Here is a 13,775-nt window from a genome sequence, read left to right on the forward strand (position 1 = left end):
AACATTTTCCTACCTCAACTTTTGTTTATGATGGTCTTTCTTTCCATTGTCATCATACCAGAAAATAATAGTAATTCAGCCAGATTTTTTGGACACTTTACCATATGCCAGGTACTATACATTAGTTATTACCCCATTTTCTTCTCCTTCATAAGTCTTTCTTGACTCTGGCAGCAGGAAAGACTTTCTTCTTTCTCTATAATTCCCTAACATTTTAATTCCCTTCTTACTGCACTGGATATATTTCACATTGTGTAATAATTATCCTTGCATGTGTTCTACTTCCTTTACTAAACAGTGAACTCCTTCAGGGCAATATTTGTGCTGTTGTATTTGCATGGCGTTGGTGCTAATCTCAGTAATAATCTGCTCAACTAATGAGTAAATGACAAAAGGTCATTTGAATATGCTAATATGGCCATCAAAAAAATTGCTATTAAATCAAGAATTAGAGGAGGCTTGAAACCCTCCTCTGTCAAGTTTTCAAAGCATAACATTTTTTTTTTAAGTTTTTACATTCCGGTTAGTTAAGATAATTTAATATTAGTTTCAGGTGTACAATATAGTGATTCAACAGTTCCATACAACACCCAGTGCTTCTATTTAGAATGGGAGAAAAGCAGTAGAGACAACTCTATTTTCACTCTTACCACGTATTTGCTTTGTTTTACATGGACAATAAAAGATTTAAGGGGATTAGTTGTCATCAGAGGCTTTATACTTCTTTGAAGAGGCAACATTTCATGAACAAAGCAGCAAGTGGATTTAGGAGCCTATTCTCACATACTTTTGACTTTCCATGAAACTTAGATTTACCCCTTCAGCATCACACAGTTAAATCTGTAGTAATGGCTTGGACTCTCCATAATGAGAATTAGTTACATTCAATTCCCATTCTCCAGTACCAATAAGCATTTAATTAAGTTGGATACATTGAAGCAGAAACATGAGAAGGCAAAAACAAATCAACGAAGTAGAAAAGTACTGACATTGAATCTTATCAAGCTGAGCAAATATTAAGTCAATCTGAGCCACAAAGGCATAGTGAGCACTTACGAGAAGCTAATTCCACATTTGGAAACCAGACGATAAATGACAAGGTCAAACAGCGGGATGAAGATAAGAACCAGAAGAGGATTTAGTACCTGTAATACCATGGTAAAAAGGATTAGTTATAAGTGTTTTTCTATCTTGAATGTAAGCATGTGCTCTCATTTGCTTATGTGCACTCTCTCTAACATTCAAACATACTTTCATCATACTAAGTACAGAATGATTCCATATCTCTCAGTCCCTTTACACCCAGGACTCTAATTTCCCCTGCATAGTACCTCAGCCTCTAAATATCCTACAGAACTAGGGTGCCTGGGTGGCTCGGTGGTTGAGCGTGTCTGCCTTTGGCTCAGGTCATGATCCCTGGGTCCTGGGATCAAATCTCACAACAAGCTCCTCATAGGGAGTCTACTTCTCCCTCTAAGTCTCTGCCTCTCTTTCCTGTCTCTCATGAATAAAATCAATCAATCAATCAATCAATCAATATCCTACAGAACCAATTTCATTCTCAATTGTTTTTTCTGGCAATCAGTTAGTAGTACATCCCTCCTACTTTCACTTCTCTTGTTTCCCAGCCCAAGGGAAAATGTCATGGAGAAAAGGAGAGAAGGAAGAATTGGTGATTAAACAAGAGTTAAAAAAAGAACTGGGAGTTACCAATAAACAGAGATTCTGACTTCATTACTCATACAACAAAGCTTTACACTTTGTTAGACAATATTTCCAAGATCCTACCTTAACATGGAAAAAAAAATCCAATGCTTATACTTTTCCTGTGAGCTCAAAAGTCACTCTCCTTGGAGTTCGGCAGGAGCTGCTTACTTAAAAGAGGATGTGAAAGAGAAGTGTGGGGCTGAAGGAGAATATCTTCATCCCTGTCCTTTTAACCCTTCTCAACATACAAGGACACAAACACCCAATTATGGTTGGTAATCCTAATACTTCAGATAGACGTATAGATGAGGAAAGCCATATATCCCCATGAGTATGGAGAAATCTCCTACCTGCATCTGGTCCGGCTGGAGCACAAAAAAACCCTGAAACATTATAATGAATTACAATTATATGGTGGCTAAAGACAAGTAAAGCTTAGATCAAAAATACTGCTAGTTACCTGCGATGAGTGTGGAGCCTGCTTGAGTTTCTCTCTGTCCTTCTCCCTCTGCCCCTTCCCATCATTTGTGCTATCTCTGTCTTAAAAAAATTGCTCTTTGGCAGTTGAGACACAAAAGATAAAATCTACCAGGTCTTTGGTTCAGGGCCACATTGTGCTTTTAAGGGTATTTGGGGAAACAGACTGGGAATGGCTTCAGGCTATATTTGCTAAAGACAGGGAGGCCTAAGAGAGAATACTCTTTTTCTTGAGAGAGAATAGATAGAGTCAGTGTGTTTTGTTAATTTTAGTCACTGCAATTGTAGGTGGTAATGTGTGATACCAGACATGGTTAAGATGAAAACTTCCACCAATACATAGTGTTTCCAAAGTTGTTCTCCAGGGGGTCAACAAGAGAACAACCATAGTAAATTCTGGACGACAAGAGAAAGGGAAAAAGTAAACTTGTATTTGGCAGACTCCAAATAGACTGGTTGATAAAATAATGGCATCATTCTACCCTGCCTTCTTCGCAACTAAGATGGTAGAAAAACAATATAATAATCTAAACAGTACAATTGAAAGCAGAGATGAAACTTGGAATTTGCCAAAGAATGGAGATTAGAAAAACAGAAAATACTGGGGCAGCCCCGGTGGTGCAGCGGTGTAGCGCCGCCTGCAGCCCAGGGCGTGATCCTGGAGACCCTGGATCAAGTCCCACATCCGGCTCCCTGCATGGAGCCTGCTTCTCCCTCTGCCTGTGTCTCTGCCTCTCTCTCTGTGTCTCTATGAATAAATAAATAAAATCTGAAAAAAAAAAAAAAAAAAAGAAAGAAAAACAGAAAATACTGTTTACAACTTTCCCATTCCTTACCCATGTACAAAATACTGCCCTTCCAGGTCCTCTACATGATCCCTGCCTGAAAATGGGGCTAAATGTGTAGTAGATCCAAAATCAAGCCTGTGCCTGCTGTGCCCCAGGAAGGCTTAGATGAGAGCAAACAATCTCTATGCCAAGCCTGTATCACTTCATTTACTATCTTCTCAGTACTTCCTTGTATACATTTAAACCTTTCCATCCTTATAGTCCTGGTTTCTCAAGATAAGATTCTATTTTTTATTTCTAGAGTAGCTTTTTAAATTTTGCCTACTCAGTACCTTGATGTTAAAGGCACCTTTCTTCTGATCTTAAGTCAGTTTTCAGGCAAAAACACAAAGAAATAATTTTTCCTTAAAAAAAAAAAGGAAATTTATTTATTATGAAGAAAATAGTAAATTTCTCTAGGAAATCTTTTCTCACCAAATTCCCATTCATCCTGGTGGCTTGCAACGTCCATCGTGAACCCTAGAGCAGACAAATGTTATTATTAGAAATCTTTTTCCTGTTAGGGAAAAAGGGCTGAAAGAAGGGGTAGTTTTCAAAAGAACTACTTTTACCTGCTGATCCAGAAGAGCCCAGAACATAGGCAATGGGATATAAAGGAATAGTACCCTGGTCAGTGCCTTCACATCCATAATGAGCTGCTTCTGCAAAAAGAAGGAACAGGCTAAATTGCTAGACTTGGTTTTCTTGCTAAGAGTAGAAATGTGCTAGAACAGTAAGAGAAGAGGTCAAATGAAGCAAAAGGGAATCAGTTTGGACTTAGGAAAATCTCCATGGAACCATAAGATATTTCTGCAGTTCCAACTTACAGGGTATTTCTCAGCTGCCCAGTCCAGCCAGTGTTGTCGCTTTGGAATATCCCCAGAGCGGTTGTTGAAACGGTTGGAAATAGCAAACTATGGTAGAGAGAGGAGAGACAAATGAAACCACCCCTGCCTTTTCCAATTCATTATCCCTTCCCTCAGACACACATACTTTAAGTAACTTACTCCAACTCTTTGATTTCATCAGACGTTGAATTTCAGAATATTTCAGATATAATTTTATCTATTCTTATGTCCTTTTGGCAACATATATAACACATACACATTACAGAAGGTATTTGCCAATTAAAAAAAAAACGGTTACATTATTATTATTATTTACTTAATGGTTGAGTAGAGGCACAGAGGAAGATGGATTAATCTCAGTTTGGCAAAAGGTACAGAGGTAGAACAGAGGTCTTTGGGAAAAATGAATACCTATTTTTGAAGGTCTTTATGCTCAGCATAGCATCTCTTTCCCATTGATTGAAAAAGGCAGGTAAACAATTTAGACTTACCCAGATACATTTGACAACTTGAGTCACTATGTTTCCTTCAGGAGGTGGTTTTCTGTATATTTTGCTTCCCATTGTAAACACAACTGCAGTTGATACACAAAAAAGGTTCTTAGCTTCTTGCTTAACATATTTGGTATGTCAGTGCTAAGTAAAGGCTGCCAAAGTGTAGGAGTGACCGGCAAATCTTTTCATGGGAGGGGACTGATTAAATTTCCTGACTTTGGAATTACACAAATTATGGAAGCCAAGAGAAGAATAAAATGGTCAGTTCTTTTTTTAAAAAAGATTTATATATTCATGAGAGACACGCCGAGAGAGAGAGGCAGAGACACATGCAGAGGGAGAAGCAGGCTCAATGCAGGGAGCCCAACGTGGGACTTGATCCTGGGTCTCCAGGATCACGCCCTGAGCTGAAGGCGGACACTCAACTGCTGAGCCACCCAGGCATCCCTAAAAAGGTCAGTTCTTAAGGGAAGTAATCTGTTGAGATTTTGTTGTATCACAGAAATAGAAATCATCTCTGAAATCTGTCTTCTCTAACTCTACATCTGATATTTTATCAACTTTTCATTGAGATTCTTTCATCAATGTATTTCCTGTCTGCTCTTCTTTTGCATGACTACTGCCACAACTCTTGTGTAGGACCTCACAACCTCTGCCCTGGATTATTAAAATGGCTAGCGCAGCCTGGGTGGCTCAGCGGTTTAAGCACCACCTTCAGCCCGGGATGTGATCCTGGAGACCTCGGATCGAGTCCCACGCGGGGCTCCCTGCATGGAGCCTGCTTCTCCCTCTGCCTGTGTCTCTGCCTTTCTCTCTCTCTCATGAATAAATAAATAAAACCTTTAAAAGAAAAATGGCTACCGACTAGTTTCTCAATCCCTGGTTTCTTCCTTCTCTTATCTGATGCCAAATTAAATCCTTCTTTCCAGGACCTACCTAAAAAGCCCAAACTCCTGGCATGAAAGCCCTTCCCAACTTCATTATTATCCTGATGGTTATTATTATCACTAACCATCTTTAAAGTTTATTATTATATGTAAAATGTTAAGCATTTTACATACATTAACTGATTTAACCTGAAAAAAGAAATATGTACTACTCTCTCCATTTTATTAAAGAAATTGAAGATAAAAGAAATTAGGCAATTTGTACAAATTACATAGCTAGAAAATGCCAGAAATTGCATTTTTGACCTGAGGCCTGCCTGACTCAAAAATTTATGCTCTTAATCACCATAAAGCATCTCATCCACCCATTCTTGCACTATACACTGTGCTAGGCACTCCTGGTACTAAAGATAAAAAAGATATGGCCTCTGTAGAGCTCACCTCAATCTACGATTTCCCACATTATGCTTCATTATTTTCTCTTAAGTACTCTACATTCTAACCACTATTCATCATTCCTACAAAAAAATTCTCTTCTGTACTATTGTACTTGAGCTTATTCTCTTTTCCTTACCCCATGTTCTTTTTTTTTTTTTAATTTTTATTTATTTATGATAGTCTCACAGAGAGAGAGAGAGGCAGAGACACAGGCAGAGGGAGAAGCAGGCTCCATGCACCGGGAGCCCGATGTGGGATTCGATCCCGGGTCTCCAGGATCGCGCCCTGGGCCAAAGGCAGGCGCCAAACCGCTGCGCCACCCAGGGATCCCTTTTTTTTTTTTTAAGACTTTATTTATTTATTCATGACAGACATAGAGAGGCAGAGACATAGGCAGAGGGAGAAGAAAGCTCCTTGCAGGGAGGCAGATGCTCAACTGCTGAGCCACCCAGGCATCCCTACCCCATGTTCTTTAACCACATCTCCACAGGTAATTATAAGCTAATTTTATTTTCTCATTTTTCTTTCTTTTTTCCAAATGACCAGAAATTAGACGATATTATTTTTATAATTATTAAATAGTAAATATATTTTTTTCAAGTTTATTAACTAAAATCAGCAGGAAGACTCTATCTTGGTACCATCCCAGATGTACTTTCCTCCTTAATAGATTTCTCAACTCCAGCAACATGTCCCTCTAGTAGATCGTCTACCAAGATGTCTTTGTCAGTGACCAGTAGCACTTTCCAGTATCTTTATGCACCAGAATGCCTGCATCCCCTTACTTTTCCTTACTTTAACTTTCTAAACTCTCTATTCCTCTCATATTCACTTGACCACTTTTTTTTTTAAATCATTCTCTTGGTTTCTCCAAAGCTTCTCCAAATATTACCCTTTATCTACCACAGCCTTCTTATTGCTGACAGAAAAAAAAGTGGTTAAGAGAAAGGATGCTAATCCTGGGAGACAAGTGGGCAGATAAAGAAGTATCTAGACAAGAGGAAGATTCTGGAGGGGAAAAAAGATTGCTCCTGAAACTAAGAATGATCCTAAAAAGAGGCTAAAAATTTCAATAGTGTAGGGGACAGTGGGGTAACAAAAGGAAGGCCAGGTGATAAACTGGGTAAGACCACATTTGAACATCAAGGCCACTTAACTAAAGAAGAGTAGGAACTTTAAGTTTCTCTTCTAGTTCTTCCTTGCTGTAGAGGATATTGCCTCATTGCCTCCCACTTCACAAAGGAAACAGAAGCCATCAAATGGAAATTATCTTAACTTCCTGCCACCGAACCTATTAATTCCTGTATCCCCACACCTATCCTCTCCTCCCTCCAGTTAGTTGAAGATGATGTTCTGATGTTCCTCATCATTACAAAGGTAATCCTGCCATGTGTGCTTTCGTACTAATTATATTATCTTTTCCTTACATCTTTAATGTCTTTCTCTACTAGAGTCTCCCTAATAATAATCAAGCATGCCTGACATCCTCTCTTGACTCCATGTCACATTCAGTTATATATACCATTTTCCCTTTCTCACCTCTTATTCACTTCCCACTCTAAACAGTTTTGGATCTTCACCAATCTACCATAACTGACGTTCAACTATACCTTCTTGTTGCTCTATTCAATGGGCATTTTTCTCTCTGATCTCACTTGCCCATTCAGTAACATTTGTTACTCTGAACAATTCCTTTAAAACTGCTACCACTTTGGCCACTCCTTAGTTTCGTTTGTTGGCTTTTTCTCTTTGCCTATCTTTTTTTTTTTTTTTTTTTTAAGTAGTCTCCATGCCCAGTCTGGAGCCCAATTTGGGGCTTGAACTCACAACCCTGAACAATTCCCTTAAAACTGCTACCACTTTGGCCACTCCTTCTTAGTTTCCTTTGTTGGCTTTTCCTCTTTGCCTATCTCTCTTTTTTTTTTTTTTTAAAGTAGTCTCCATGCCCAGTGTGGAGCCCAATTTGGGGCTTGAACTCACAACCCTGAGATGAAGAGCTGGATGTTTAACTGACTGAGCCACCTAGGTGCCCTACTCTTTACCTATCTTTTAATGCTGGTATTCCTCAGAGTTCTATCCTAGCCCTCTTTTTACTTTAATCTTATTATCTTTTAGTTATTTCATCTATTTTTTTCTTTTGTATATTTTTATTGGAGTTCGATTTGCCAACATATAGTATTATACCCAGTGCTCATCCCGTCAAGTGCCCCCCCCCCCAGTGCCCATCACCCTTTCATCTATTATCATGGCTTAATTGCTATCCACACACTAATAGCTCTAGATCTTTACCTGTAGTCCAAATATTTCTTCTGAGCTCTAAAACTGTATTTCCAGATAACTGATAACTCCAATTAGATGTTTCAAGGACATCTAATATGTAACATGTCCAAAACTAAATTCATTAGTATGATGATCCCACTACTACCTAGTTGTTCAAGTCAGAAACCTACATTCAGTGTTGACTTATTTTCTCCATCACTTCATCCAATCATCAAGTTTTGTCAATTCTACCAGGGCTGATACTAGTCTGAGCTGAGTGAATCACTTACCCTGAGCACAAAATCTTAAAGAATGCCAAAAATTCAGTAATCAAGATAAATAATATCCTTGCCTCACCTTTAACCAATTCTTTTTCCACATTACAGTCAGGGACTGTGATCTAACAATCACTTCTTTATTCAGAATCCTTTTGTAGCTTCCTACTCTATTCTCCAGATAAAGTTCTAATTCCTTAATGATTTAAAAGGCTCTTCATTATCTTCATTTCTGTTAAGTTTCTCCTCTTTATCTTTTTCATTTATACCTGGGGCAGTCTGAATTCCTTTAATGCCTTCAGATATGTCACAATTATGTCTCACCTCCTTGTCCTACAGATATTCTGTCTTCTTTGATTAATTGCTGCTAATCCTTTAGGTCTCACCTTAGATACCATTTCTTTAGGCAAACTTTTTCTGATCTTTTTTTTTTTTTTTAAGATTTTGTTTATTTATTCATAGAGACACAGAGAGAGAAAGACAGAGAGAGAGAGGCAGAGACACAGGCAGAGGGAAAAGCAAACTCCATGCAGGGACCCTGATGTGGGACTCAATGCCGGGTCCCCAGGATCACACCCCAGGCTGCAGGCGGCGCTAAACCGCTGCGCCACCAGGGCTGCCCCTGATCTACATTCAGAGTTGTAGTCAGACATCCCTTCCATGTGATCCCATAGCTTTCTCTATACTTCCCCAGTTGTGACATTGACTATATTGTAAATTTCTACTATGTCTGTCTCCTTTTTCCTGCTGGACTATGTTAGTTTTTTCAAAGCATAAGCTCTGTGGCTCTCTAATTCACCAGTGTGACTCCAATAGATAGCAAAGGATCTGACACATAAAAGTTCATTAAATAAGTGTGTGTTGAATCAGTGAATGAAAAAATAAATTAATTAAATTATAATGAAAGGCCAGAGAATTGAGTTATTTATTGGTACCCAGGAAACTGAACTGCTGAGTACGGACAGCAAACAGTACTTATTTAACATTTCATAATTTATAAAACATTTCACTTTATTCTTTTGATCTTCATAATTACTCCAATATGTTAATATTACTATTATGCCATGATCCAGAGGAGACATAGCACTAATAAGTGGAAAACCTGGACAATATTTGGGAAAATGTTTGGCTTTAACAGAAGAAGGAAGCAAGGAATGTATTATCACAGCTCTCCTGGAATAACACATAAACTAACTTGAAATTAGAATTAGAATCTGACTATTACTATTAACCACCCCCTGGTTAGAAAATAATCAGGACTGAACATTGAGTTTCTGCCTTCTTTCTTCCTCTATTGAGCTCTTTATGTGCTTGGACTGGATATCTTCCAGGGTGGAGGGGTGGAGGGGTGGGGGGGTGGGGGGGATGGGGGGTGTATCACTCAAAGGTTCAGAGTGAGAACAGGTTTCCAGGTCAATGATTAGGAACAATCACGTCCAAGATTCCCTTTAGACTGTGTAAACTAAGCAACTCTTCCATTACTGAGTTGTCAGTGGTAAAGAGAATGTACTTGATCTAAGCTGCACCAGTTTCCACCTACTTATCCAATCCACTTTATTCTCTTTGATCAAGAGAAAACTCCTTGCCAGCAGAGCAGAAACAGCTAAACCTAGAAGCTACTTTAGAAGAATTTAAAATGCCTTCTAATTACCAGATAAATAAGCTAGTTTGAGAGAAAGGATTCATTACCTTCCTTGCTTCCTTACATATAGTAGTGTAGAGCAGTGGATCTAAACCTTGAATACACATTAAAATCATCTAGATATTTTAAAAATTATAGATACCTAGGCCCCAATGTGCAGAGATACTGACTTAACTGCTCTCATATGGGGGACAGAGATCAGTCTTTTTAAAAAGATCTCCAGGAAATTCCTAGTTATATAACCTTGGGTATCTTTTTCTTTTCTTTTCTCTTTTCTTTTTTTTCCCCATCCCTTCCCTTCCTTTTTCTTTTCTTTTCTCCTCTCTTCTCCTTCCTTCCTTCCTTCCTTCCTTCCTTCCTTCCTTCCTTCCTTCCTTCCTTCCTTCCTTTTCTTTCCTTTATTCCCTGCTTTTTAAAGTTTCTGACTTCATTCAGTTAATTTATCTAGAGAAAGTTCCTACAATAATATTTACCTAATAGGGTTAGTGTGAGGATTGAATAAAATGGTTTGTGTAAAGTGCTTGCATGGTATTTCTGATGTAGCAGGCATCAGTTATTAATTTTCCCTGTCCCAGTGCACTTACCAAGAGCTATCACCATAAGTAATCCTGGAACGCCAAAAGCCAATGCATAGCAGTCTTCCCCAAAACACTGCACATCTCCTAAAAAAAAAAAAAAAAAAAAAAAAATTACTCTGAATCTTGAGTCTTTGATTTTCTATTCTACAAGCTCAGGTTTGTGAGGTCCTAGGCAGAGCCATCCTCTTTCTTCTCATCACCTAATCCATAATCCTTCTTTTGAGGCAGACAAATCAAGATTAAAAAAAAAAATTCCCGGGGATCCCTGGGTGGCTCAGCGGTTTAGCACCTGCCTTTGGCCCAGAGTGCAATCCTAGAGTCCTGAGATCGAGTCCTGCGTCGGGCTCCTAGCATGGCCTGCTTCTCCCTCCTACTGTGTCTCTGCCTCTCTTTCTACGTCTATCATAAATAAATAAATAAATCCTTTTTAAAAAATCCCTTCAGATTTTTAAGCCCTTGTAAAAGGAGAAGATAGACATCAGGAAGCCCTGAAAAGATTTTTGACTGGCTAAAGGAAAACCTTATACAAGGTCCCTCAGAAAAGATCCTAACCTCTCAGCATGGGTGTGATAAATGTAGAAATCAAGCTCCCTGCATTGATGGAGAGGTAGAAGACTGAGAAGTATCTAGTCCGTTCCTCTGCCTGAAAAAAAACAGGACAAATCATCAGCGCAATGTGTCTTCTAGCTTCATATCCACCCCATATTCAGACTAAGCTGGAGGTACATACACAGAAATAGATTCAGATATTGTCTCCATGATATCTGAAAATCATATCTGATATTTTAAGACATAAATCAAACATTTACTCATTTTTCAAACCCCCGTACCAACATTTTAACACTCTTATACCCCTCCTAGGCAAAAATGATCATCCTATACACTAAGCCACTTGTCTATTCTAATACTGATTCTTTGCATTAAATGTCTGTTTCCTTCAGCAGGCTGAAAGTTCCTTTAAAGCAGAAATCATATCTTACTCATTTCTGTAATCCCCACTACCTAGCATAGCACCTGACATATATTACAGACTCAACATATTTTTAGACTGAATTAGTTAAGTGAATGATTAACTGGGTTAAGTAATAGATGTTGTGGAATGTGTGGTAAGAATCGCACTAGAACACAGGACAGTAGATTAAGTTGTTGATTAAGCAAGGTAGTTCCCCTAGTGCTTATGGGAAGTCTGCCAGAGAATATGAAAGGAAATCCGTGGGCTTAGAAGTGGTTAGTGGAAACTTGGAGGTGGATTTGTCTTATTACTGAAATGCCTTTGTGCAGCAGTTACCAAATGAAGCAACTTTAAAATAAAGTTGCTGATGCTTTATTCATTATGCCTCATTCTGGCACCACCGGTCTTTTCCTGACACAATAGCATAATCTGTCCTTCCCTAATGTAGTATTCATAGTGTGTTTGCTTCCTCTTCTGGTCCCCTTTTAAACCTATTCCACTCACCTATTTGTACAGTTCATTGTGCATAGAATCCCAAAGGCTGCCAAAGGTCGGTATTTCTCCAGTCAGCAAGCAATTATGATCTATGGTACCCCGGACAGATAAATAATATAAAATAATAGCTCAAATGGTCTGAAGGGTAGGAGAAACACAAGAAGCAGGACACAGAGAAAGAACAGAGAGAGAAAAACCAGAAATATGAGACATAGCTATAGATGAGGGAATAATACATGAAGACAGGCAAAAAAGAAAACTGAGGGCTAAGAGAGGAAGCCAGAAATGTTGCCTATTTAAGAATAGACTATTTGCCTTGCTTACTTCTGACAGCTTCCTCATTTGGGCCCATTTTTAGCTTATTCATACTGGTCCCACCCACCCACCCAACTAATAGTGGAAAATATTTAGGAAAGAGGGAATGATCATCCAGACAAGTTCATCTATAAAATCTCATTCTGTTTTATTCTGAATGATCATTTTCCCTTTTCATGGGATCTCAGCCAGAGATGCTTACGTGATCCTACCTACACTGCTCATCACCTCCCATTCCCGAAGCACCTACTAAGTTTCTTTTAAAATACCTGAAGTGAGAGTAAACTCACTACTTTAAACTCTATTTGAAATTTTCCTTCCATTGAGGAAAACACTTCTTATAGCTTTCACCCACTAGTTCTGGTTTAATTACTGACATCCTTCCAATATCTATAGATAGCTATAATATTTTCTTTAATTCTTATCTTATCCAGGCTGAATTCCTAATTCCTTCAACCTTTCTTCATAAGATGTGTTTCAGTCCATTCAGCACCCTGGTCACTTTCCTTTGAACATGTTCCAATGTTTCTCTCTATTAATGACCAGTACCCACCACTGAACAGAACTCTTTTTTTTTTTTTTTTTTTTTATTTTTGAACAGAACTCTTGACCTGTGACTTACTTTAATCTTGGTAAATAGCTACCTGCCAGGTACATCTTTAATGCCTGCTCTACATTCTTGAAATCACAGAAATAACAGGATTCTTACATGTTTTTCTTCAAACTGGTCTCCACCAAAAGCTGCCACGCAGGGCTTGATACCTCCTGTTCCCAAAGCTATTAGACTCAGGCCAACCAATGATAGGACTCTGAAATGGAGAGGCAAGGATACTAACCATATTGATACTAAACACAACTGCAGAAATTGAATATAGAGATAAAAGAGAAAAAAAGTTATAAAAGGGCAAAGACCCCCTTCACATTTCTTCAATTTCTGTGGGCACTTTCCATCTACCTACACTCCTCAGAGAGACCCAGGGACACTTAGAATCTTTATGATCCTTGAGTCTTTGCTAGAAAGTATGCATTGCATAGGAAGGTTTTGTCCCTGGATACTCCCATTTATCCTTTGGGTGCAATAGGCAGAGGCAGATACTGAAGGAACTTCAAAGTTAATTCACTGGTTCTCATTCTCATCTTAATTGAAGGGATACACCAATAGAAGGATCTTATAAACACCTATCCCACATATCCTTACTAACCACAAAACAAAATGTTAAAATTCATTATAATTAATAGAAGAATTGTTACTGATTTTTGATGGAACACAGAGAAGGAGGCATCTAATATTTATTAAAATTTAAAAATCTGAACTCATTGGATAAATACATATATAGCCACATTATAAACATGAATACCTATGATCTACTTCTTGAGCAACTGTAATCCTATCTACTTACTGAATCAACTGACTATCAGAATGTATCAAATGCCTCTGGCCCAATAAACATCAATAGCTTAAGTAAAAAGGGACAGAGCAACTGGAATATATGGAACTACACATAGATGGAAATAATCTAAGCTTTGAATAGGACTTCTATGATGTATTAAAAGAAATATTATGCACATTTTTTAATCCTA

The 13,775-nt window shown here is 38.3% G+C and overlaps 1 protein-coding gene across 2 annotated transcripts in view; it reads right to left on the minus strand.

Annotated features, from left to right (window-relative positions):
• SLC15A2 (solute carrier family 15 member 2) overlaps window positions 1–13,775 on the minus strand; it is a 36,771-nt gene that overhangs the window by 14,518 nt on the left and 8,478 nt on the right. For both annotated transcript variants that reach the window (XM_077884466.1, XM_077884467.1), the window contains 9 exons: window positions 12,904–13,003; window positions 10,985–11,075; window positions 10,439–10,516; window positions 4,351–4,433; window positions 3,839–3,925; window positions 3,584–3,673; window positions 3,447–3,491; window positions 2,058–2,090; window positions 1,057–1,145 (listed from right to left, as the gene is read on the minus strand). In XM_077884466.1, the coding sequence (XP_077740592.1) occupies window positions 1,057–1,145; window positions 2,058–2,090; window positions 3,447–3,491; window positions 3,584–3,673; window positions 3,839–3,925; window positions 4,351–4,433; window positions 10,439–10,516; window positions 10,985–11,075; window positions 12,904–13,003 (696 nt within the window). The remainder of the gene's footprint in view (window positions 1–1,056; window positions 1,146–2,057; window positions 2,091–3,446; window positions 3,492–3,583; window positions 3,674–3,838; window positions 3,926–4,350; window positions 4,434–10,438; window positions 10,517–10,984; window positions 11,076–12,903; window positions 13,004–13,775) is intronic.

This window comes from Canis aureus, chromosome 35 (genome assembly GCF_053574225.1).
Source record: "Canis aureus isolate CA01 chromosome 35, VMU_Caureus_v.1.0, whole genome shotgun sequence".
In the NCBI taxonomy this organism is placed as follows: domain Eukaryota; kingdom Metazoa; phylum Chordata; class Mammalia; order Carnivora; family Canidae; genus Canis; species Canis aureus.